This window comes from Globicephala melas, chromosome 1, assembly GCF_963455315.2.
Source record: "Globicephala melas chromosome 1, mGloMel1.2, whole genome shotgun sequence".
NCBI lineage: Eukaryota > Metazoa > Chordata > Mammalia > Artiodactyla > Delphinidae > Globicephala > Globicephala melas.
The window spans coordinates 70,211,318-70,235,440 of NC_083314.1; the positions used below are offsets into that span (position 1 = coordinate 70,211,318).

The window sequence follows — 24,123 nt, forward strand, 5'->3', positions numbered from 1 at the left end:
GGAGAACTCACACTGAGGGAGAAGGCTTGAATGCCCTTTTCTGTCGGTTCCACCAGCAGAATCTCTGCACAGTTTGAAAGCTTCTTAGGTGTTAGATCTTCTGAGGGGTGGAACAGGGAGGACAACATGCCCCACGCATAAGGCAGAAAAGAGGCAAATAGGGCTGGGGCCCATTCCCACCACGTGTACCATGATCCTTCATTTGGAAGGGACATATCTGGCTGAAGCAAAACAGATCACTTCTGGCCCGGGGGGTATCTTTACATGGCTCTGTTGAGTCATGTCTAAAAAGCCGGGTAAACATGTGAAAACACTGCTTCCTAGTACCAAGAAATGTCCCAGCAGACAGCCCTGACCCTTACTCCATTTCTGAGCAAACCTCATAGCCAACTCTGACCCAGAAAAACGGATGAGCATCAAGGGTGCAGCAAGGACATCGGTTTTGCCCATTATGTGGTTACAGAAAAAAGAGCTTATGTTTGATGGTCTTATTTTCAGGCCTTATTTACCTGTCATTTCATCTCCCTAATGACTCAGTGGGCCCCTTCACTGCAAGGGGGCATTTCCTTTCTGGAACCCTGGCACCAACCCTCCCCTTGTGTCTGCTTCCCCACTGCTTGGCCAATGGGTTATGGTGGAGGATCTCCCCTTACCCTTCCAGGGGTCACATACTTAAGTCTTCCGAAGCCCCACTTTATAGTTTGGCCGAGCTGCTTCTGCTTATCACTGTTCTGCTAAAATATCATTGGTGGGGGCTTCCCTGGTGGCACAGTGGTTGAGAGTCCGCCTGCCGATGCAGGGGACGCGGGTTCGTGCCCCGGTCCGGGAAGATCCCACATGCCGTGGAGTGGCTGGGCCCGTGAGCCATGGCCGCTGAGCCTGTGCATCCAGAGCCTGTGCTCCGCAACAGGAGAGGCCACAACAGTGAGATGCCCGCGTACCGCAAAAAAAAAAAAAAAAAAATCATTGGTGGTTCTTTTGTGAGAGACAGGCTGGCTCACACCCCCATCACACACCAGTCCCTTGCTGTGAGAGCACTCCCAGTCCTGCACCCAGTTCCCCACTCTTTCCCTCACCCTCTACCCACTAAGTCAGAGTCCCAGAGTCTACTTGATTTGCAGGCTCCAGCTGGCCTGGGAGCCAGGACATGCAGGGTCCCACCCACTCACTGAGGGGCAGGGTGGTCTTCAGGCAGCCCTGACATTATTCCATTGCTTCCAGGGCCCGGTTCCCGGAGGGAGCAGATGAGTGACTCTGGCAAGTCTTTAGCCCTCACTCTGAGCTCCTGCTTTCCTAAATGGAAAGGCCACCGGAGCCCCCGGAGGCTTCTCCTTACAGACGCTACTATGCACGTGTGTCCCCTCGACAGGGCTCCTGAGGGAGTACAAGGAGGGGGACACGGAATGGACTTGAGGAGACCGGTCGCAGTCTCAGCATGGTCTGTGGCAGGACCAGGCATGGAATCACTCCTCATCTGGTCTCTCTCCCTCTGCCCAGCCCTCACTCCCTCCTCCAGGGCATCCACATCATGGGCACAGAGCACAGCTTAAAAAAAAAAAAAAAAAAAAAAAAGGAGAGAGAGAGAGAGAAATCCACCCAAAGGCCAGGGACTGAGCCCAAGGGCCACAGCACATGCTAATCATGGCCTGGCAGGTGCGAGAATTTAGCGTCTTCTCCCTAAGGACAGGGTACTTTCCACCTTTCACATTTAACGTAGGGTCATTATGACCCCAGTAGCTTTCTCAGTACAGAGCTCTGAATAGTTTCCGCTCAGCAGAAAATGCACGCAGAGCACAACTGCACCGAGCAGAACAAACACGCCCCCCCCCCAGTTAATGAGGGGGTAAACTGTACTGTGCCCTGGACCACTGCCAGGCATTCTGTTGGGTGCTTCTAAAATACCATCGCATCTACTCTTCATTATAGCCTTATGTGATGTGTTGCATTCCCATTTTACAGATAAGAAAATAAGGCTCAGTTCAGTTCACTCAGCCAGAAAAGGGCAGAGGATATGTGTAACCCTGGTTCATCTGACCCTCCAACTTTCCTTCAGGCCTGGCCTACCAAAGTATCAGGTTTAACAAGACCTCTGCCTTCAAAATGGCTATGCGTTCCAGTCAGGGGAGCCTGGTTTTCACGATGTGGGTTTTGCGAGATCCTGCAGCTCCGTATTTCTCTAACATCCTCTCTGCCGGCATCCCTCCTCCCCTTTCATTTCTACTCCCTGCAGGAAAGCCCACACCTCAACGAGTCAGGCCTCCTCTGCTGAGCTGTGTGTCAGTGACACCATAACCCTTCTAGGCAGGTGTGGGAAGAAGTCTGTTTGCCTCCAGTTTGGACATTCCTGGAATGGGCCCATCCAGAAACCTACCAACTACATATTTCAGACATTTAGTCAGGGAGTCAGTGAAATTTTATAATCTTGATGATCTTAGTTATATCTGAAAATATCTATGATGTACTTTTTCAAGCACTCAAAACTTGCTGCTGCCGCCAGTATAGTCCAGTGATGTCTGGAGTTTGAAAAGACCTGGGCTTTGGGAGAGTCCAAAAAAAAAAAACGGGTATAGCCTAGGCATTACTGACATTTTGGGCTGGATAATTCTTTGTGGCGAGGCTGTTCTGTTCACTGTAGAATATTTAGCAACATCCCTGGCTTCCAACCACTATGTGTCAATAGCCTCCTTCCGAGTTGTGACAACCAAAAACGTCTCCAGACGTCACCGAACATCCAGCCCTTGGGGGAGCGAACTCGCCCTTGGATAAGAACCGTTGGTACAGCCCGATCCTGCAAGGCTGGTCTGAATCAACTGCCCCTGAAGGCACCACCTTCCCCCGCTGCTTGAAGGAACACACGAGTTCTTTCTAAACACCACACACCCTCGGGAATGGTGCGTCACAGAGCTGATGCCACCGGGCTCGGGAAGTTGGGAGGCGGGTGGGGGAAGGAGCAGGTGGAATAGAAAAGGCAAGAAAAGACAATGGAAAAGCTTTTAGAAACAAGAAAGGTTTATTTAGCAAAAGCCACTAGACTAGTGACAACATCCAGGGAGTAAGTGCACTTAACATGAACAGAATCTTTTCCCAGAGAGTTGATCCAACAGAGTTAATGCCACACAGTTTTAGGAAGTAGAGGGCGCAGGGGGAGGGGGCAGAGTGGGAGGAAGCAGTCAGGCAGAGAGAAAATAAAAGGAATACAACCCCTAAATGAGAGTTGAGAGAAGTGAGGCTATGAAGAGGCTTTATAGACAGCATTGGTATAAGCAGGAATATGATTTTCAGTCCCAATATACAGTCCATCCTGTGCAGAGAAGTTCTTTCCTGGCTCCGCAACTGTGGGAGCCTCGTGTACCCAAGAGTCTGCTGGCACCCAGGAAAGGCTGGGGCAGGTACAGTAAGGGAGGCGCCCCTGGTGTCCACTTGTCCTCCATATGGGGCAGAGTAGAAGGATGAAAAAGAGGGGGGCAGGAGTTGAGTTAGCAGAGCAAGAAGCAAGGAGAGAGGAGGACAGGGTGACATTGCTCGGAGATCAGGTCTGCAACATTCCCTTTCCTTCCCAGTGGCTGGTGACCCTTCAAGGCCCCTAGATCTGTCCTTTGTCTCCTTCACCTCCAACACACCTAGTGCGCGCTGGTGTGGGATGCCAACACACAAACCAGCGCTCCAGGGAGGGCCTGAACTGGGGAAAGAATGGGGCCGAGGTGGGTGGAAACCACTGCGGGGCACCCCGAGGGCAAGGGTCTTAAATGGGTCCCAAGTCAGCGGTACATAGAACTAGTCTCTCCAATTCTTCAACCTCTCCACCGTCTCCTTTCTTCCTTCCCTTGGCAAGGTTTTCAAGACCCTTTTAGAAACTATGCCCCCCACCCACTCTTCTCCCCATCCCAAAGAAGCCTCCTCCTACCACATTCCACACACCTAATCCACTGGCCTCTGGCTTTGTCCTCAGCCCCTGCTTGCAGGCAGTGGGCCTGGAGAAGCCAGACCTTCCACTCCCCTGAACACCCCAAATTCTAAGGAGCTAAGAGGTCCCACACTCAAGGAAGCCTGGGTAGGATTTTGTAAGCTAGCTAGAGGCTCAGGCAAACCGGACTCCTAACCTCTCTCCTTCGATTTCATGGTTCTTCCTTCCCTGTGTATCTGGACCTACGTCCAATGATTAATCAGAAAGTATAACAAAAACAGGACCACCTCTCTCCAACCAAATGCACATTAGGAAAAGAACACAAATCTACTGTTGATTCAAACACCCTGGAGATTCCCATTCTCTTCTCTCTGGTCACTTCTCACAAGCCTATGCATACGTATACACCTTCCCTCACACGTGTGTGTCAATGCCAGCACACGTGTACACACATGCACACACACACGCACCCGTCCCATTCCACTGACACCCTCGTGCACCAAGGAAGGCTAACACAAAGCTACATTTATTTCCTTAATTTGGACTTTCTGGTCTAGAAGAAATCCAACTGTAGCTATAAGAAAAGATCTGCACTTTCACTTCTATATTTTATAAAGCCAAGTTAGGCTTGAAGAACTCAACTTTGCAACCACATCCTTACCAACTGATCCCCAAATAATATTGCAGTCTGGGTCTGTGGTTTGCTGTCCAAGATAAAGTCTTATTTCCCCAACACTTGGCACTAGCATGTCTCAGCTCTCTCTTCAGGCACCTTTAAATCTGTTAACAGCCACTTAGGGCCTTATTGGAACCAAGGACAAGTAAGCTAGCCTTCCCTGCCCCAATCAGCTCACTGTACCAGGTGGTAATCTCTAGGCCTGGATGGTAAAAGAGAATTGCACCTGGCACTTTTTACAGGTGTGCTCGAGGCATGCATCCACAGGGAGACAGGTCAAGGGCAAAGTGACTATCGTTTCTGACTTAAGTGGCAGTGATTCTGAAGAGTGGACTTGAGTGGTCTCAGCTACCAGTCTCTGCTTTTTTTTTTTTTTTTTTTTTTGATCACTACTGCGCAGTGGAAGGGACAGGTTGAGAGGTAAGGCTGGGGGCTCTGGGTCTCTGAGGCTTTTATAGAGGCAGAGTGCTACAAAGGCTTCAGCTGGCACAGCCCCTGAGGCAGGACACAGGGGAGAGAGGGCAGCTTTCCAGCCTCCACGTGGATGAGCTGGACTTGCAGGCAGGCGGTGGGCAGGGCATCCACACTGAGGAATCAGATCTAAGTGATCTGGGGCAGGCAAGACGTTGTCCTCCCCACGGGCTTTCACGGCAAGGGCCTGAATGACAGTCAACTCCCAGTCTCCCTCAGGAGCAACACCTGAAGCCCACCTAGAGAAAGTGATTGGATCCAATTCATCTGAAAGTTTATCCCCGCAATGTGTCACATCCCAATTCCACGTTCACACTGAAAGGACTACCCTGTCTTTCAGCCTAGAGCGTTCGACCTCTACAATCTTTGCAAGGGCCTAGAGAAGGAATTCCTCCCACTAAGGTCGGGGAGAGTTAGGCAACTGGTAGCATCCTGATATCCAAACACAAAGTACCTGAGAAGGTACCGATGGCTTCCCTTCATAGTCGGGACCACAGAAGTGGGGGGGGGGGGGCGAGGGGGCATCACACGACAGAGCAGGGGAGCCTGATGATGCAGCGGGCAGGGAGCACGTCCTTCAGCAGCCTGGTGGTCCTCAAGAGGGACCCTCTCCCAAAGCCATGGGCTCCGAGAGGCCCCTTGCCCAACCCCCACCCACCCAGTAGTCGCAAGCAGGAGGCAGGACCTGATTCACTTCTGGGAATCCAATGTCTTCCCCACTTGACCCTCCAAAGCAAAACCCTAATCCTTTTCTGAAACTGTAAACGCTTCGGGGCCCCCGGGTATCCTCAGCAGTGTGCATTCGCCGGCAGCCCCTACCCGGGCAGCAGCCAGACTTGGCCCCTCCACACCTCGGCCACGGCCTCCGCCTGCTAGCACCACAGCACCTACACGGCGATCTCATCGTCCAGGCTGTCGCCCAGCTCCTGCCTCTGCAGGACGTTCCGCAGGCGGGGCAGCTCCTCCTGGGACCACGAGTCGCGTTCCTCGCTCTCGTCCGTGTTGGATTCGTACTCCGAGGCGATGCCTGACTCTCGGAACTTGATGAGCTCCAGGCTGCCCAGCAGCGGCTCACCCTGAGCAGGGGGCGGGGTGTCCTCGGGCGGGAGAAAGCGGAAGCACTCCAGCTTCACCAAGCAGTCGCGCCTACCTAAGGGGCTGCCCACTGGGTGGGCGAAGTCGGCCAAGCCCGCGCCCAGGGGCGGCGAGTGCAGGTCCTCTGGCTTCGGGGTCGTGGGGTCACAGAGCACGGGAAGAGCTCCAGAGCGGAAGGTGATCTCCAGCAAGCTATCCTGGGAGCCCACTGGAGTGGGGGGAGAAGAGGGGGAGGGGGCGACATTAGCAAGGTGCTTGGTCTGGAAGCCACCGTTGGCCCACCCAGGTCCCTGGCCAGTTGAGCGAACCCTCACAGGGGCTCTTCAGCTCTTCCTTCCACCCCACACAGCACAGACACGCCAGGCTGAAGGGGACGAGCTCAGGGGAGGTGGTAAGGGCAGGGCAACGATAAGCCCATGATCAGCTGGTGAGGCCCGTGGACGCCTTGAATGGGGTGTGTGGTAGGAAGAAGGTACAAACTGAAGAGCTACCTTAAAAGCATGTAGTAACACTTGGTGCAACCTTGTAAATTGGCATTAATTAGAATACAACAGGGCCTTGATAAACAAAAATAAAAATCCAGAGGGGCTTTCAGAGCGGTGAAGTACAGTGGTTCCCAATCCGTAACTTTGGGCCACTTTAGAAACACAGAGTTATCAGCCCTGCCCCAGATCTACCAATGCAGAACCTCTGTGGGTTGGATCTGGGAATATCCATCTTTTAAAAAGCTCACGGGATCGTTTGGGAGAACTACTGGTATAACAGGGAAAGCATTAGACCTGGGTCTGAATCTGGGCTCCACACTTTGCTAGGCCTGAAACTGTGGGCTGGTTACTTAACCTCTCTGAGTCCGTTTCCTCATCTGTAAAATGGGCACAGCACCACCTACCACTATAGGGATTAAATGAGATTATGTATACGATCAACAGATATTGGTCCACAGCCAGTGCACACTTAGAGCAGCAGACAACCCAGGGACAAGCTCAGGAGGAAGGCGTGGAGACACGCTGTCTTCTAGTACTTCTCAGTGCAGCCTGGGGGTGGCTGGGAGTAGAGGCAGGCTGGGAGCCAGGCAACCTCTGCCACTCATCAGCAGAGCTAGCTGGCCACAGTTTATTCCTCTGCCTTATCCATTAAATAGACGGACTGCTGCCAGCCTTTTCTACGCTGCCGAGTTGTCAAACAGTGCGGGGAGAGTAAACTACTAAACAGTTCGATGTCTCCTGCAGACTCACAGAGACCACGATTCACCATAGGTGCTCAGCGTGTTTCAATGGGAAAAGCCCTCTGAGAAAGAAACGGGCAGCCCTAGCTTACGTGTAAAGAGCCCGGGCCCCCATTGAGGAGAGGCTGGGTGAGCATGTGGTCGTGACTCCCGGGGACTTTCAAGGTCAAGTCTGGGCACTGGGCTAGAAGGCAGCCAAGCCCCTCTCTGGCCCTGCCCTTTTGTAACTCCGTGAAATGTACGAATGGGACAAACAGAGCTGCCTTTGTTTTCTGCTGGGATACCAGGTCAGGTCAGGGGTCCAATAAAGCACCACCAAAAAGCTTTAGGGAAGAGAACATGTGGTTCCAGAGCTTCCCCACGGAGGTGAGGCTGGGCAGGGCCCCGGCTTACTGGCGTTCTGTCCCGACAGCTTCAGCTCCAGCTCCTGCACCTGCTTCACCAGCAGAGAGATGTGCTGAAGCATGTCCTTGTTCTGCAGCAGGAGCTGGTGCACGCGAGCCTGGGCCTCCAGCCGCGCCGCAGCCTCAGCAGCCAGCTGGTCCTTCAGCAAGTGAACCTGCAGGGGAGGAGGAGGCAGAGGAGACAGCGAGAAGACAGGACAGAGAGAAGGGAGGCACGTGAATGCAAATGCGAGTCACTGGTGGATGGCCAGGACCAGAGACACCTTCCAGGTTCAATTCAAGACAAAGAAGCCCTGCCCCGGGCAAAATGGGCACCCGGGCTTGCAATTCAGAGGAGAAGCCGAAAGAAGCTGCTCGCTGGCTCTCTCTCTGTCCTGAGTGAGGGCCATGATGTGTCACTCGTGTACGACTCAGAGCCCCACACCACGAGCAAAAGGTAGGAAAGAGTTGGGCCCCAGACCCTGCCCCCTGCTCCATCCCTGTCGGAACTCCTTTGACAGCTAACGTATTACTGCTGTGTTGAGGCAGGTACGTTTTTCTTATCTTGTCTTTTAAAAAACGAAACCAAAAACTGATATACTGACCCACTAGCTAAGAACAGTGTCACAGTAAACCCCCTGCAATCTTCCCTCTTCCCTTCCTCGCATCCAAATACCGTGAGAAATAGGAAGCCCTACACATGCCCTTTCTAAGTCAGTGAAATGGCTGTCATGGTCTGTGTTTCCACATCTGTGGGTGGGTGTCAGCTTCCTTCCCTGACCTTCCGTTCCCTTTTTATTTCTCAGGGCACCCGGGAGCATGCTTCATACCTGGCAAATGTCAAACGTTTGCTGACTGACTCATAACAGGGCCTCATCCAGCAACCCCGGCAGGGCTGAGGTAAACAGCTTTACAGAGACGCCCTCTATGAGAAGAGGGGGACCCTCATCACCTCTCGCCTTCTCATGGTAGAGCACCTGGCAATGGCATACCCCGAATGCTCAGGGCCCAGTAGGGTCTGCTCTTCGTGTGCAATCTGGGTGTGGGGATACAATTCAGTGGGAGGAGAGGTGGGGTGATTCTGTCAGGACCCTGGTTTGAAGAAACTGAGTCACGAGACGATGACAATATTTACACATACGTGATTTTTCTGCTAAGAAGTGGATAAAGGGGTCTCTAGGAGGGTTTCTGAAGGTCCCTGAACAAGCACAGCTGATGAATTTGGTGGTCTGGACCAAGGCGTGTGGGAAAGAGCATTTTCTTGAACCGAAAACATGGTGTGGATAAAGACACAGAGTCAGGGTGAGCAGGGTGGGAGAGCTGCAACCAGGAGCGGAGGAGAGAGAAGGAAGGAACTGGAAAAGCCAATTCTCTGGCTCAGACAACAAATGCTCTGGATTTCTGAAGCGTAATCCGCTCCAAAGAGATTCACGTTCTATCAGGGAGTAAAAGACCATGTCCGCCCCACCGTCTGGCCAAGCCTGACCCAGGGTCCTGGAGCCCTCCCAGCAGCCAGCACTCGGAGACCATACTCTTGCATGCAGCGGCTGCTTCTCCCGCTGCCCGGATTTAAGGACCTGATCCTGCAGTTGGCTCTGCCTCTAAGTGGGGCCACTAATGAGATTAGTTGCCACTTTCCATTAGTGGCTCCCAAGATGAGGCCGATCTTTCCCTCGGGGGTGGGGGGGAGGATGCCTAAGGAATCTAAAGTAAATCTGTTCTCCACCGGGTGCTGCTAAGGACAGAACTGATACTTTGGTCCAGAAATCAGCCTCATCTGTTGCCTCAGATAATCTAAAGAGAGATCTAGAGAAGGGTGAGAACAGAGAAGAGAGTGGCAATAATATTTCAATCTGGATATCAGATGGTGGATGGCTATTAAGCCTCTATCTTCCCTGGAAACTGAGGCATGGAGGTAGTTCACCCGAGAGTGCCCCAGATCCTGTTGCTTCTGAGAAACAGGACAGTTGCTGTGGGAAACCCACCCCCAGAAGGGCCCCCAGAGGAAAGGCCAACCTTAACCTTCTACCTGCAAGTAATGTAACTTATTCCAACTAAGAGTATCATTGAAAGGAATGTACCGAGCAGACAGAATTGCTAATTATCCATTTTCTATTTTCTTTGGAACAAAAACAGAAACATTAGGCATAAATGTGGAACAAAACTTTCAATGCATGTAAACAGAAAACGTGGAGAATCCTGCCTACCACTAACTGGTATCTCTGGAGGGTTCCCTGCACGCACATGCTACAGACTCAGGTGCCTGAACCCCACATCTGAACATCCCAACAGAAGCTGGAACACTTGAGTCTGTTGGTTACTCCCTATGCAACTGCAGGTAATTCACTTCTACTTGGACCTCCCTTTCTCCATCTTTCAACTGAGAGGGCTGGCTAGAGGCTCGGACAGTCTGTGATTTCACATCCAGGCGTATGGAGTGGCCAGTACCAGGGGCCATTCACTAAAGGCTCACTGAAGAACATCTCTAGATTTCCACTGGGAAGTCAGAGAATTAGGACTGGGAACAAAAGAGGAATTCCCTCCTGCAGAAGCCAGGGGAAAAACAAATTGGAAGTTTCTTTTGCAGGTAACCATTCTAGTGGTGGAGGTACCATCAGTACATAAAAGACGACCCTTGCATCAAAAGCTTTCATCCCAAATCCACTGGCACTCAGCACCATGAAAAATGCAGTGTTTGAGTCCTCCTCGTGCCAGATTAAATAAGAATTTTAGTTTTGCAAACGTAGTTATAACATTTCGGGCATTTTCAAACCCTGGGAATGAGAACGCACACGCTGCTGCCGCCGCCTAAACCCGGCGCTGACGAGCCCTTCCGCTCCTGCAGCCATCAAAAGTGGCAGCAGGCATACGGCTCCCACCTGTCGCTGCAGCAGTCTGCACATCACAGGAGAACCCAGACCAGGCCAAGCTGGGACAAAACAGCCAAGACTTCCTTTAAATGTGAGGCAATTTAATAGTCCCTGTGTTTTGCATATGTGGGCCTGGCCCCGAAGCACCAAAATGAGGCAGCATTATTTTCAGCCTTGGCTCGGGCAGTCAGCTACAGCTGTGTGCTCACTTTCTCCATGGCGCAACAGGAGCAGATAACACCGCCTCTTCCCTACCAGGCGGGACTTATTTGTACTCAGCACACTCTTAAAGCATCGGACACCTTTTGCAAAGGTAGGCCATATCAATTTCTGGAAAGGTAGGAGTTAGCTTGGCCTTTCCAGAGCTGTGTGGTCTTTGGCAAGGACTTATTCTGGTCACGATCTAAGTCCGCGGGAGGGCCACGCCTGGAGGGCGGTGTCCAGTTCTGCATTCCTGCCACAGCACTACAAGCGTAAGTTCGACCCTGTGCCCTCCAGCTGGGGTGCCACTTCCCAAAACTCAGATACCCACCCTCAACCCACCCAGCAACACCAGACCACTGCCCACTGGCTCTCCAGCCTACTTGCCTGGACTCCAGCTCCTCCGCGAGAAGTGCGGGCAGGCCCAGGCTGAAGTTAGGGAGCGGCAGGCACATGGAAATGGCAGTGAGGAGAACCAGAGCGATTTGCCCACACACACACCGGACACACAAGCGGAGGTAGGCAGCGCTGTCTCAGCATGCACAAGGCAGGGGACCCGGGCAGTGCACCCAGGGCGCTGGGGACTGGGGGAAGCCACGAGGCCAGATGCTAAAACTAGGGCCTCGGCGGGGTGTGGAGGGGTTTTAGCGCTGTTCCTCTAACTACGGCATACACAGTTGCGAAGCACAGGTAACCAACCACTTGTCTCAGAACAAGTGCAAGTGGCACAGGTAGAGGAGAAATCTTTACATAGCAACACTGAGCTGCGGTATAACATTTTCCCCAAGAGCTAGGCCAGGAATTGGCAAACTGTGAAGGAGCCTGGCCTACTTAACTGTTGCCAGTCAGCCACAGCGCCTGGATCAATTCTGGAGCTGTGTGGGCCCAGCCCGTGGCCATGCGGGCGCCAGCTACATCCCAGCTTTGGTTCAAGGCTTGGCTATACTCTCGTTCGCACCCTTGAACTTCTGGTCCATCTAAAAGCAGGAAGCTAGTGCAGCCAGGCAAGCCTCATGCTGGGTTCGGGAAAGTGGTCCAAAGGGCTTGGGGTTCACTATTTACACACTGATATCTAATCTAGAAATGCTTAAGAGGCAGCTGAGCGACACCTTCGCCTGGGTACCTTTAAGGCCAGGACAGGCCCTTTCTAGGTCAGCTCTGAACCAATTTAGGGAGAGGCTGGGAGAGATCTTGAGGTCTCAGGCCAAATCAGAATGCTGTGAAGGAGATCTAAGCCTAGCCCCATTGATAACAGTAGAACCAGACTGGCCTGTGAGAATAAATGGGGGAGAGGGGCATAAATCATGCAACAAGGGACCCCAAGAGTGCACCTGTTTGCAAGAAACTATCTTTATCCTTAGCTCTTCTCGGGAGCCACACAGGAGGACTTGGATGCCCCCAGAGCAAAGGAAAATATGTTCCCACTGAAGGGCTGAGATCACAGTATTACCCATTGGAATTCTGAGGACTGCTGGTAGTTTAACGAAGAAAGAAACCTTGCAGTTTGACGGCAGTAGAGTCTGACAGAACAAGTAAAAGTTGACCTCATACTGGACACTGTGCAGAGAAACCACGTATGCCAGATTTGATATGTTTTAAATGCATGAAAGATGTCAAGAAGACCTATCTATTAGTCCACCTATGTATCTTATATCGTTTATACCCAAAGATATGGATACTAATAAAAAGCCCTTGGATCAAATGCTACAAAGAGAGTGGGAGAGGAACACGCAGAGAAGCCTGTCGCTGAAGGCTGGTTTAGGACTGAATTGGTCCGGAGGACAGGGGAGCTGAAAGCCAGTTGAGAGGTTACAATAATACGGCTGCTTCATTCCCGGGCAGCAAAGGAAGGGGCAAACTGAAGAGACTGCTTATGAGGAAGGTAGAGAAGGGCAGAGGAGTCTGCTCCAGAAGCTCTCTGAAGACCTCAAGGTGCTGTCTGACCTGAAGATTTTAGAAGTCTACGACCCTACCCCAAGTCATTTCATCCATGTGGGATACTGATGCACTCTGGTGGCCTTTCAATCATGTCACTGCCTGAACTGAGACTCAACCAGGACACCACCAACTATAAGCAACAGATTCCAAGTGCAGGAGAGGCTGAGGGTGTCCAGCCTGTGGAAGTGGCTGGAACTGAGAGAGGCTCATCAAGTGAACTGCAACTGGAACCATGCTCTTCCCCTCTCCTAGCTTCACTGTCTTCAAGGACAGAGGCAATTAAAATAGGGCCAGGGCAGTGACGCCTGCTTGAGACAGATGCTTGATTCTGGGCCAGAGAACCGCTCTTAGGCTTTCATCCTGACTATGGGAGACTTACAGGTCTTGTGGCTTCGCTGAGTACGTTAACTGCCTCAACACTCTTCTTGTGCAGACTGTACATGTGCAAATAGTTTCTCTTTAGTATTAAGCAGTGAGTTCACATTCAAATGCCTCTCCGGTAATATTCACCATGAATACGCATCAAGCCCGTTCTTAGATAAATAATAATTACTTGGCAATGGATATGCTGAAGGAGAAAAGTATCATGGCTGGAGGATGGATTTATATTTAACGGGAAACTTTGGAAACGACATGAGTTGCTGAACGGCCCCGTGCTGCAGCACGCCGGCTTTCTGCTCCTGTCAGCCATCACACCTGGGAGGAGGGGATTCTCGGGACAGCCACTCCGTTAGTAACTAGAGGAGATGAACTGTGTTATCTGACAAAAGGCGATGATTTTTCCCCCAAATATAAGAAGCCATTAATGACATTCCTCCTCTTTGTTGCTGTTTTGGGAACACCTGCGAATCCTCCTAGAATTAGCACACATCCTTTTGGGTTCATGGTTTGGATTTTTAAAAAGGTTCAAATCCCTTGGAAGCAGTGCCCTACTGATTTTACTCTCTTGAAACCTGGCTGCAAAAGGCACCCATGAGGCTGGGCCTCAGGCCCAGGTCAGGGTGAGACTGTTACAAAGAAGGTCTTCTCAAGACCCAAGTCATTGCATCGTTCTGGGTGGGCTGCTGGCTGCTTCCTCAAGGGGTATGTGTTGGAAAGGACGGCTCCGCCTGGGTGGTTCACTCCACCCAAGGGTCACGAGACGAGTAAGGAGAAGAAACGATGAGGATCGATAAGAGCTCCCTAGAGAAGTCTTCGTGTTCTCATTCAAGAACGCAGAAGGCCAGCCTGGTTGACCAGATGTAGAATGTCGATGCATAGAGCTGCCTTTCCCGATCTCTCACCAACTCTCCAAAGCCTGAAGACCCCACCTTCCTCCTCACTGTCTGCATCTACCCACCCAGGTCCTCACCCTGTCTGACTCCTACCACAGAATTCAGCCTGTAAACGGTACAAATGATTGTGTCTTCACTCTTCCCCGATGGCCCATAGAGAAGATGAAGCTCGGACTCACAAGTTCCAAGGAAGATGTGGACTCTACCATGCCCTGCACAGAAAGCAAGCGAGAGGCATCCCTGCTAAAAGCAGCAGGGAAATCAGCTCACCCCTCCTTTCTAAGGCAGCAGCAGTGCAACACGTCTTCAGGGCTCACACAGCACTTGGCTCCTGAAATCTAAGCCAAGTCTTCTCATTATGGCTCAAATACTACGCCTACGTTCCTGTCAGTTAAATCCCAATATGATGAACTCCAGGCCAGTATGGTATCAAATTCTGCTTCGAGAAATTAAAAAAAAAAAAAAATCCTTCCTGGAATGCGTAGATGACTAACAGAGGCATGGAAATCCCTATGGACAAGGTTTCCAGGGTGGTGGCTTCTGCAAGGGTGTTTGGGACAAATTCACACTTTAAACTCTTTTAAGAGTGGTATCACAAAGTCACATCTGTCCTGACTCCAGAGGCGTCCCTTCCCACCCCAAACACCAGCAAATGAAGGTAGGAAAGGAAGGGTGAAATTATGTGCATCTTGTTCCTTAGTCAGTTCAAATCATTATCCAACAACATCCAGCCAAGCCAGCCAAGCCCAACTCAGAGCGGGGGTACACGGGAAGCCAAAACACTTCTTCCCATTTCTACCGCGTCCCCCATCTCTCCCCTCCCTGCCGCCCCCATTGCTCAACAAGCAACGACCCAACAGCGGGAGCCATCCCTCACAGCTCGCTAGGTTGTAAACCTGCCCTGTGCCCCTCGCTAAGGAAGGCGCGTCAAGCCCATGAGAGTGGAGCCTGCGAAGTAGGGAGGAGGCTGAGGAGAACCTGGGCCACAGCCACTTGTGTCTGTTGCTGCTGCTGCTGGAGGAGCTGCTGGAGGAGCTGCATCTGGTGCTGGGTGGACAGCGGCGTGCCCGCGCCCAAGCCCGGGGGCTTCGAGGAAGAAGAGGGAAGAAGCATCCTGGGCGAGGCTGTCAGCACGGGCTCCTGGGGGCGGGCTGAGACCTGGCGGAGAAGAGGAGACACGGCGTGACCCTGGGCAGGCGCCACCTTTAGGAGTCTGCCTTTAGCGTGTAGGAGGGTGGGGTGAAATGGCCCGCTTTTAACCAAGAGCTGGAAATGCTACGTCTTTTTTTTTTTTTTTTTTTTTTTTGGCTGCACTGGGTCTTCATTGCCGTGTGTGGGCTTTCTCTAGTTGTGGGACTACTCTTCATTGTGCGGGCTTCTCATTGCAGTGGCCTCCCTTCCAGAGCACGGGCTCTAGGCACGTGGGCTTCAGTAGTTGTGGCACACAGACTCAGGAGTTGTGGCTCTCAGGCTCTAGAGCGCAGGCTTACTGTTGTGGCGCACGGGCTTAGCTGCTCTGCGGCATGTGGGATCCTCCCGGACGAGGGCTGGAACCTGCGTCCCCTGCATTGGCAGGCGGATTCCTAACCACTGTGCCACCCGGGAAGCCGCAATGCTACGTCTTCAGTGGAAATGTGGACAGACTCCCACAGAGGAGATGATGATCTGATGGCCTGGGCTGGGACCACAGAGTCAGAAAACCCTATCTGGACACCTGAGTTACTGATGCCATGTGATGGGAGACCAGGCAGCTGAGATCATCCTATCACTTGCCCATAGCTTCCAACTATACCATGTTGTTGAGTCACTTGAGGTTCTGGACTTGGAGGGATCTGTCTCTATGAAAGATAGCTACCTACCACCCCACTACGGGGCGACTTCTACCTTTACTTTGTTGTGTTCTTAGGGCTCCCTCTTCCAGGCTCTGCAGGGTTCTCCTGGGCTGGCCACAAGTGAGGGAGGCGCTCCAGCCCAGCACGGCCTCCTCTCACAGTGAGAGCCACCAGGGAAGCAAGTCGGGACACAGACAGTGGTCTGGAGAGATCCTCTCTCTGAAAGGGGAGAGCAGTTTCTATTCCCTTCCCTCCTGTCTCCCTCCTGGTAGTTGGACACTTTCATTAAGACGGTTTCTGTGAGCCAGAGAATTCAAGCACAGGGTTGAATTTGATTTCTGGCAGCTCTGCTGCTGGTCCTTTTTCCGATGTGCAAGAGGAAGCACCCAGTGACAGAGGGCTTTTGCCACTTGCAGAGTACAAACTGGGCACCAAAGAAGATATCAGGCAGACAATCTGGAACAGCATTGCCCTTCAAACGAGACAGGTTTCTCCTTCTGATGAACTAGCCCAACGACTTCCACTTGAGAAAAGGCATTGCATGGTGAGGAAAGAGAGGCACTCCTGATACAGGCAACTGGCAGGGAATCTACAGGAAGGGGAATTTGTCAGTATTTTCCTCCTGTTGGCAGGGGTGAGGGGGGTGCGGGGGGGTTGTTTTGTCTTTGGGTTGGAGGTTCTTAGTTTCTTAACCTGGATCCTATCAGGAACTCCTTGAGGGCGGCCATCATCTCACCCATAAGATACGAGGTTGAAATTGACGCCTGAGGTGGTCTGGCAGTTTCTAACCTCCAAGAGGCCAATCTCCCGCCTCCCCAGGAGCATCAAAGGCACACAACCCCTAGCTGCAGGCAGAGGCAGCCCTAACTCACTCTGCTCCTTCAGCTGAGCCCCCGGGGATCATGTCACATTGTGCAAGGATTAGCCATGCACAGGTATTGTGCAGCGACAAGGTGCCATTCAAGGTGGGGCCTCCACTGGGAAGAAGGGGACCCAGTGCTGATGGGACCCTGGAGGGTGGCACGCATCGGGAATGAGCTCTGTGGCATCCTGACACGCAGCAGCGTCCAGCATCAACACACGGGGACTGAATCTCTAGAAGTCAGGCCCCTCTGAAAGGAAGTAAAACGTGCTCTGGAACCACCACGGTGCTGGGGAGCGCCTCACCCTAAAGGTGACCCAGCAGGCGCTAAGAGGTGACCGACAGTGGCTGAGGCTGTGACACAGACTGCTCTGGGAGGTGGCATGCGTGCAGACCGCCTGGGTGGGCCACCTCCGGCTTACCTTGGAGTCTGTATGGGAGCCTCCTTCCTTCCCTACCGCGTCGAGGTCAGTCACACCTCGGCTGAACTCCAGGGCCTCATTCCCTGGGAGCGGGGCCTCAACGGCATCGATGTCCGTCTCCTCTGCAGTGGCCGTGGAGGCCCTCTCGGCTCCGGTGAGCTGGCGGCCTACAGGGACAACAGAGAGGGTAGGGAAGGGGTACAGTCACACTAAGGACAACGTCCTACTTGCCCAACACTTTAGTTTTCAGTTGTGTCACACCTAGGGACGCCACTGGCTTTGTAACGTTTTCACATATCTTTTCACTCAAGTCTGTTAAATTTCCAATCCAATAAGATGTTCTCATTTTAATATCCTTTTAAAGTCCAGAAACAAAGACACCATTTCCTCAAGTCTGCACATGACTGCTTGGCCATGCTCCTAACGGGCTGTCAGATAAGGGGTAAATCACCTCACTCCCTGGGCCCCAGTTCCTTCAACTGTATAGTGGAGGCTGAGTTAGGTGGGTGGGAGGGTTGCAGGCCTGAAAAATAAGGACAAGGAGATCCGAGGCCCCATCCCACACAGTACATCAGTCTCCCATCCTCAGAGCCTGCCTCTGACCGTCCCTCGGGAGCAAAAGCTAGGGAAGGGCCCTGGAGAAGGCGGCAGTGGCAGAGGAGAGACAGGTGGCTGGTTTTCATGCCTTGTCTTGTCTATTTCCCACTTGCCCCTTCCTACCGAAGACAGTGACCACGTCTTTGATCACACGCTCAGCACGTGTATGAAATTCCTACTGTTTCTTATTTTTCTTCATTCCCTGTTCCTCTCTCTTTCCTGGGCTCTATAAAAACACCTGGCAATTCTCAGGCATTTCCCAGGAAACATTTTTTTTTTCTCTACATTTGGGATTAGGTTCATCACTACTGTCTTCAAATAAAACTTCTTAAAAGGCTTCAGAGACCAAGCACCAATTGTAAAACTGCACAGGCTAATGTAAGTAGCAAGTATGAAGAGTTGATTCCCTAACCCTAAGGCCGACCCAGGGAGCCAGGCTTTGGTCATTTGAGGGCCCGCCTTGTAGAACAAATAGTCCTAACAAGTCTTCTCATGCAAACCCATACGAGTCATCGGGGGAAGCAAGGCGGTATTTAGAAAGCCAACGGTGTGCTTGGTTTTCCTCCTGGCTGCTCTGGGAGCTGGGAGACGGACTGCTAAGGGTTGCAATGGCATGTAACAGAAAGGAGGGCCCTGGACCATGGCCTGGCAGGGCAGCTCTTCTGCTCCTTTGTAAAGCAGCCGGCAGGAACATAGGGAGTGGGCTACTTCCTACCATCTCCTGCACCCAGAAGTGACCTTCCTGACGATGAAGAAGTTGATCCTGTGAGAGGGAGGCCGATGGATAACTCGTGACTATTTCTTAGTAGGTGGATGGTGTTGGGAACTGAGCCTCTGAGTCTCCTTGCCCGCAGAGGAGTGAGCAGGGTGAACTGGGCCTGCGTTTGAGGAGAGATCTCCATCAGTCATCAGGAGGGACTGGCTCCTACAGCGCGGGGCATCCATCTGTCAGTGCATTTAATTAGCACATGATAGCAACTGTGCCCTTCTGGTCTTGAGACCAAGGGTGTATTTCATTCATGGCTCCCAAGGATCTGGCACAGAGAAGGTGTTCAGTAGACACTAACAAAGGCAACAGTGCCACGACAGGGTAGCAGAACAGGGAAGTGGGCTATAAGAGGAGGCTGCCCCTCACCCCTGGAGATCCTAATGACAAGAACTAAGCAGCCCTCCAGAGGGTCTGGAGATGCCCAGGCCAGGAGCCCAGAAGGGATTGGAAAATCTCTTAGGTTCTAGCTCTGCTTCTGGGGGAGTCATTGAAAAACAAACTTCTCAACCATTTTCTTTGTACTAGTGGAGTTCTCAAACCAAGCCTGACGTACATGAAGTCACCAACTATGGGACTGCTTTTTGAGAGACTTCCTGCCACTCAGTGGGCTCTTTGAGGATCACATTTGGAGTCTTATAGATTTAGTACAGCTAACGGGTAGAGAGTACAAGCATACCTATTTTACTGCACTTTACAGATATTTCATTTTTACAAACTGAAGGTTTGTGGCAAACCTGCATTGAGCAAGTCTACTGGCACCATTTTTCCAACAGCATTTGCCTACTTTGTGTCTGTGTCACATTTTGGTAATTCTCACAATATTTCAAACTTTCTCATTATCTGTTATTAGGTGCTATCCATTATTTGTTATGATGATCTGTGATCAGTGATCTTTGCTTATAATTATTTGGGGGCACCATAAACTGTACTCATATAAGACAGTGAACTTAATGTGCTCTGACTGCTTCACTTGCTAGCCACTCCCACCACCACCCCCACCCTGCCCATCTCTCTTCCTTTCCTTGGGCCTCCCTATTCTCTAAGACACAACAATATGGAAATTAGGCCAATTAATAACCTTACACTGGCCTCAAGTGTTCAAGTGAAAGGAAGAGTCACATGTCTCTCATCTTAAATCAAAAGCTAGATATGATTAAGCTTAGTGAGGAAGGCGTGTTGAAAGCCAAAATAGGTCAAAAGCAAGGCCTCTTGCAACAGTTAGCCAAGTTGTGAATGCCTAACCCAGAGCAAGGCCCTAACTCTCTTAAATTCTATGAAGGCTAAGAGAAGGTAGGAAGCTACAGAAGAAGAGTTTGAAGCTAGCAGAGGTTGGTTCATGAGGTTTAAGGAAAGAAGCCATAACCATAAGGAAAAAGTGCAAGGTGAAGCTGCAAGTGCTGAGGTAGAAGCTGTGGCAAGTTACCCAGAGGATCTAGCTAAGATCATTGATGAAGGTGTCTACACTAAACAACAGATTTTCCATGTAGAGGAAACAGCCTTATATTGGGAAGATGCTGTCATTCAGGACTTTCATAGCTAGAGAGGAGAAGTCAATGACTGGCTTCAAAGCTTCGAAGGACAGGCTGACGCTCTTTAGGAGCTAATACAGCCAGTGACTTCAACTTGAAGTTGAAGCCAATGTTTATTTACCACTCCGAAAATCCTAGGGCCCTTAAGAATTACGCTAAAACTACTCTGCCTGTGCCCTACACATGGAACAACAAAGCCTGGATGACAGCACATCTGTCGACAACATGGTTTACTGAATATTTTAAGACCACTGTTGAGACCTACTGCTCAGAGAAAAAGATTCTTTCCAAATTATTACTGCTCATTGACAATGCACCTGGTCACCCAAGAGCTCTGATGGAGAGGTACAATGAGATTAATGTTGTTTTCACGCCTGCTAGCACAGCATCCATTCTGCAGCCCATGGATCAAGGAGTAATTTCAACTTTCAAGTCTTATTATTTAGGAAATACATTTCATAAGGCTACAGCTGCCATAAATAGCAATTCTCCTGATGGATCTGGGCAAAATAACTTGAAGATCTTCTGGAAAAGATGCACCATTCTAGACACCATTAAGAACATCCGTGATCCATGGGAAGAGGCCAAAATGTCAACATGAACAGCATTTTGGAAGAAGTTGATCCCAACCTTCATGGATGACTCTGAGGGGTTCAAGACTTCAGTGGAGGAAATAACTGCAGATGTGGTGCAAACAGCAAGAGAACTAGCATTAGAAGGGGAGCCTGAAGATGTGACTGAATTGCTGCAATGTCATGATAAAACTTGAACAGATGAGGAACTGCTTCATATGGATAAGCAAAGAAAGTGGTTTCTTGAGATGGAATCTACTTCTGGCAACGATGTGTAAAGACTGTTGAAATGCCAATAAAGGATCTAGAATATTACATAAACTTAGTTGATAAAGCAGTGGCAGGGTTTGAGAGGATTGACTCCAATATTGAAAGAAGTTTTACTGTGGGTAAAATGCTATAAAACAGCATTGCCTGCTACAGAGAAATTGTTTGTGAAAGGAGCGTCAACCAATGTGGCCAACTTCACTGATGCCTTATTTTAAGAAACTGTCCCAGCCCGCCCCACCCCGCACCTTAGCACCCACCACCCTAATCAGTCAGCACCCATCAACACTGAGGCAAAACCCTCCACCAGCAAAAAGATTACGGTTTGCTCAGATGATAGTATTTGTTAGCAATGAAGTATTTTAAAAGTATGTACAGTTTTTTACATATAATACTATTGTACACTTAATAGACTACAGTATAGTGTAAAGATAACTTTTATGTGCGTTGGGAAACCAAAAACTTTGTGCTACTCGCTTTATTGCAATATTCATTTTATTGCTGTGGTCTGAAACTGAACTCGCGATATCTCCTAGGTATGCCTGTATAGTAACAGATCTGTTAGAACCGGGGGGGGGGGGGTAAAGCTGGGGTAGAGAGAAAGAACAAGCTAGATGGAGGGATATTATTATTGTGTGTGTGCCTGTCAGTGTATCAGATAACACAACATCTCGAAAAGGGACCCACAGCAAACGGTCTTCTGCAGGTCCTATCAGACAAGGGACAAAATCTGGTATTTGCAATGTTCCTGATATCGACAAGCCCAAGGGACAAGAAATGATACGAAAATCTTCTGGTAAAACCAGGAAACTTACAGGATCGGGCACTATGGATTTCAAATTGTAATAGGGACAGGTAAGACTGAACTTGGGGTAGGGGATGGTGCTTTTTAAACTGTTTATTTAAACTATACTGGATACACTGAATAGTCTCTAGACATATGCTGATTTCATTCATCTACTCAGTAAGTATTTGTTAAGAACCCTGTATACAAAAGAAGTCCACTGGGCATAAAGATGAATAAGCAAAATCTGTGCTTTCAATGCTTCCCCAGCCTGATGGAAGAAACAGACACAAACCACAGATGCAGCATGAGGCTGTATCACCTATGAGGGAGCTATCCAGGGTACAGGACAACAGAAGAGGAACATCTAAGTCAGGCGGGTGTTAGAGAAGGCCGTGCAGAGGGGAAACACCTCCTGAGGAAGGAGTACCAGCTAAGGCAGGTGAAGAAGCAGGCAGAGGGGAGGGGAGGCCATGGAAGGCACTCTAGGCAGAGGGCAAGGCAGGGGCAAAGACACAGAGGTACAGAAGTCCACAGCATGGTTGGAGACACTGCAAATGACTCTGCGGGAGGGACCTGACCAGGAAGCGTCAGGATCTGATCTTGAAGGAAGGCAAGAAGGTGAAGTAATACCAAAAGATTTTCATTTTTTCAAATTTCACCTAGGGATGACGTGGAGGATAGATCTATAAGGGACACGATAGAAAGCAACACTCTAGGGGAGAAAGATGAGGGCTTAAGCTAAAGAGGTGGCATAAGACAGAACAGAGGGGACAAATCTGAAATACCTTCAGGGGTGCAGAAATCACAGGACTTGGTAACCAACTGTCTGCGGGCGGGGAAGGGGGAGGGAAAGAGGGAGAGCGGAGGAGATGGGGAGGGAGAGAGAGAGGAATACATGTAGAATGAGTTTTAAAACTCTGATTTAGGTGACTGAGTAGAGACTGGCATCCTTTAGGGAAAATTTTGGAGAAGGAGGATTGTGGGTAAGAGAATGAAATTGTGAGAGTCCGTAGCAGCTAACTGGAGATAGCCACTATCCGTAAGTGGAGAGTTCAAGAAAAAGGTCTGGGCTGGAGTTAAAACCATGGGCAGTCAAAAAAGAGCAAAGGGACCGATCCCAGGAGAAAATCCCCACACCTGAGGGGTAGGTAGAAAGGAGAACCTACAAAGGATGCCGGAAAGCAGCTAGCGGAGAAAAAAGGAAAGAGTGCGGGGTGGCGGTGGGGGGCCCCAGAAGCTGGGGAAGGGGAGTGCTTCATTCCCAGTGGTGCACACTGCAGACAAAGGCTGGTTCAATTTGCCGACTAGGTGGTCCTTCAGTGACCTGGACTGGTCGTTTCAGGAAGGGCTGGCAGGCAGCAGACACCAGATCACTGGAGGTTGAAGGGCTAATGGCGAGGGTGGGATAAAACGTAGACAATGAGTATAAATGTCTCGCAAGAAGCTTGACTATGGAGAGGAAAGAGATAGGCTGGGGGAGATGCAGGGACAAGGAAGGTTTGATTTTTGTTTTTTTTATGATGGAAAAGACTTGACCTTATCTGTTTGCAGTGGGGGGAAAAGTCAGCACAGTAGAAGATTCAGGTGATGATTTAGGAGAGAGCTGATGGCTCAGGGTTTAGAAAGAGGCGAGATGAGGGGAAAAGCAGAGGCAGTGAATAGGTTAATCTCAGACAGGAGAAGAACATGGTCCACCAAGACGGAAACTGGGGATGAGGGAAAGGCAGAAGGACTGCTGAATGGCAAAGGAGCCTGGGGCCAAGTCTGGGGACCACAGATGTGTAATGGACCAGCGTCACAGGGCAAAATGGACAGGTACTGTTGGATGAATGTAGAACTTTTTACATGTCAATTATACCTCAAAATAAAATGGTTAAAATAAAAAGGATTATCAGCTCAGTCCAAAAGTACTTGAAATGGCCACTTTCTGCCTCAAAATTGCAACAGCAATAGCTTAAACTCAAATAGTGCTTACTGTGTTCCAGGCACTAGTTTAAGGGATTTACATGTCTTAACTCATTTATCCTTAGAACCACCCTGAGAGTTAAGCACTATTATTATCCCCATTTGACAGATAAAGAAATTGAGGCACAGAGCTGGTAAGGCTGGAGCTGGGGCTCAAAGCCTGCCAGTCTGGCTCCAGGCTTGGTGCTTTTAACCATTGCACCACCTCGTCTCCCAACAGGCTCACTGCTTCCACCTGTAGTCTCAGCCACCCTGCTTTATCTTCTTCATTGCATCGACATCCCCTAAAATGGTCTTGTTTGTCATCTGTTTGATCCCCCACCCCAACTTTCAGTGTGAGCTCCTCGCCAGCGGAAACCTTGTCTTGTTCACAGTATCCCCAGAATCGAGCCTGGCATATGCGGAAACTCGATAAACATATGCTGAATGAAGGAAGGGAACTGAAACTCAGGAGAACCAAAGGATCAGGCAGTGGCGGCCTGAT

The 24,123-nt window shown here is 50.5% G+C and overlaps 1 protein-coding gene across 4 annotated transcripts in view; it reads right to left on the reverse strand.

Annotated features, from left to right (window-relative positions):
* C1H1orf226 (chromosome 1 C1orf226 homolog) overlaps positions 1-24,123 on the reverse strand; it is a 307,833-nt gene that overhangs the window by 12,568 nt on the left and 271,142 nt on the right. For 2 of the 4 annotated variants that reach the window (XM_060297138.1, XM_060297144.1), the window contains exons 7-11: positions 17,154-17,320; positions 15,016-15,195; positions 11,213-11,254; positions 7,765-7,930; positions 6,202-6,354 (exon numbers count right to left, since the gene is read on the reverse strand). In XM_060297138.1, coding sequence (XP_060153121.1) covers positions 6,202-6,354; positions 7,765-7,930; positions 11,213-11,254; positions 15,016-15,195; positions 17,154-17,320 — 708 coding nt within the window. Of the gene's footprint in view, positions 1-5,942; positions 6,355-7,764; positions 7,931-11,212; positions 11,255-15,015; positions 15,196-17,153; positions 17,321-24,123 lie in introns of all 4 variants that reach the window. The other 2 variants (XM_060297149.1, XM_060297157.1) reach the window with 2 other exon arrangements.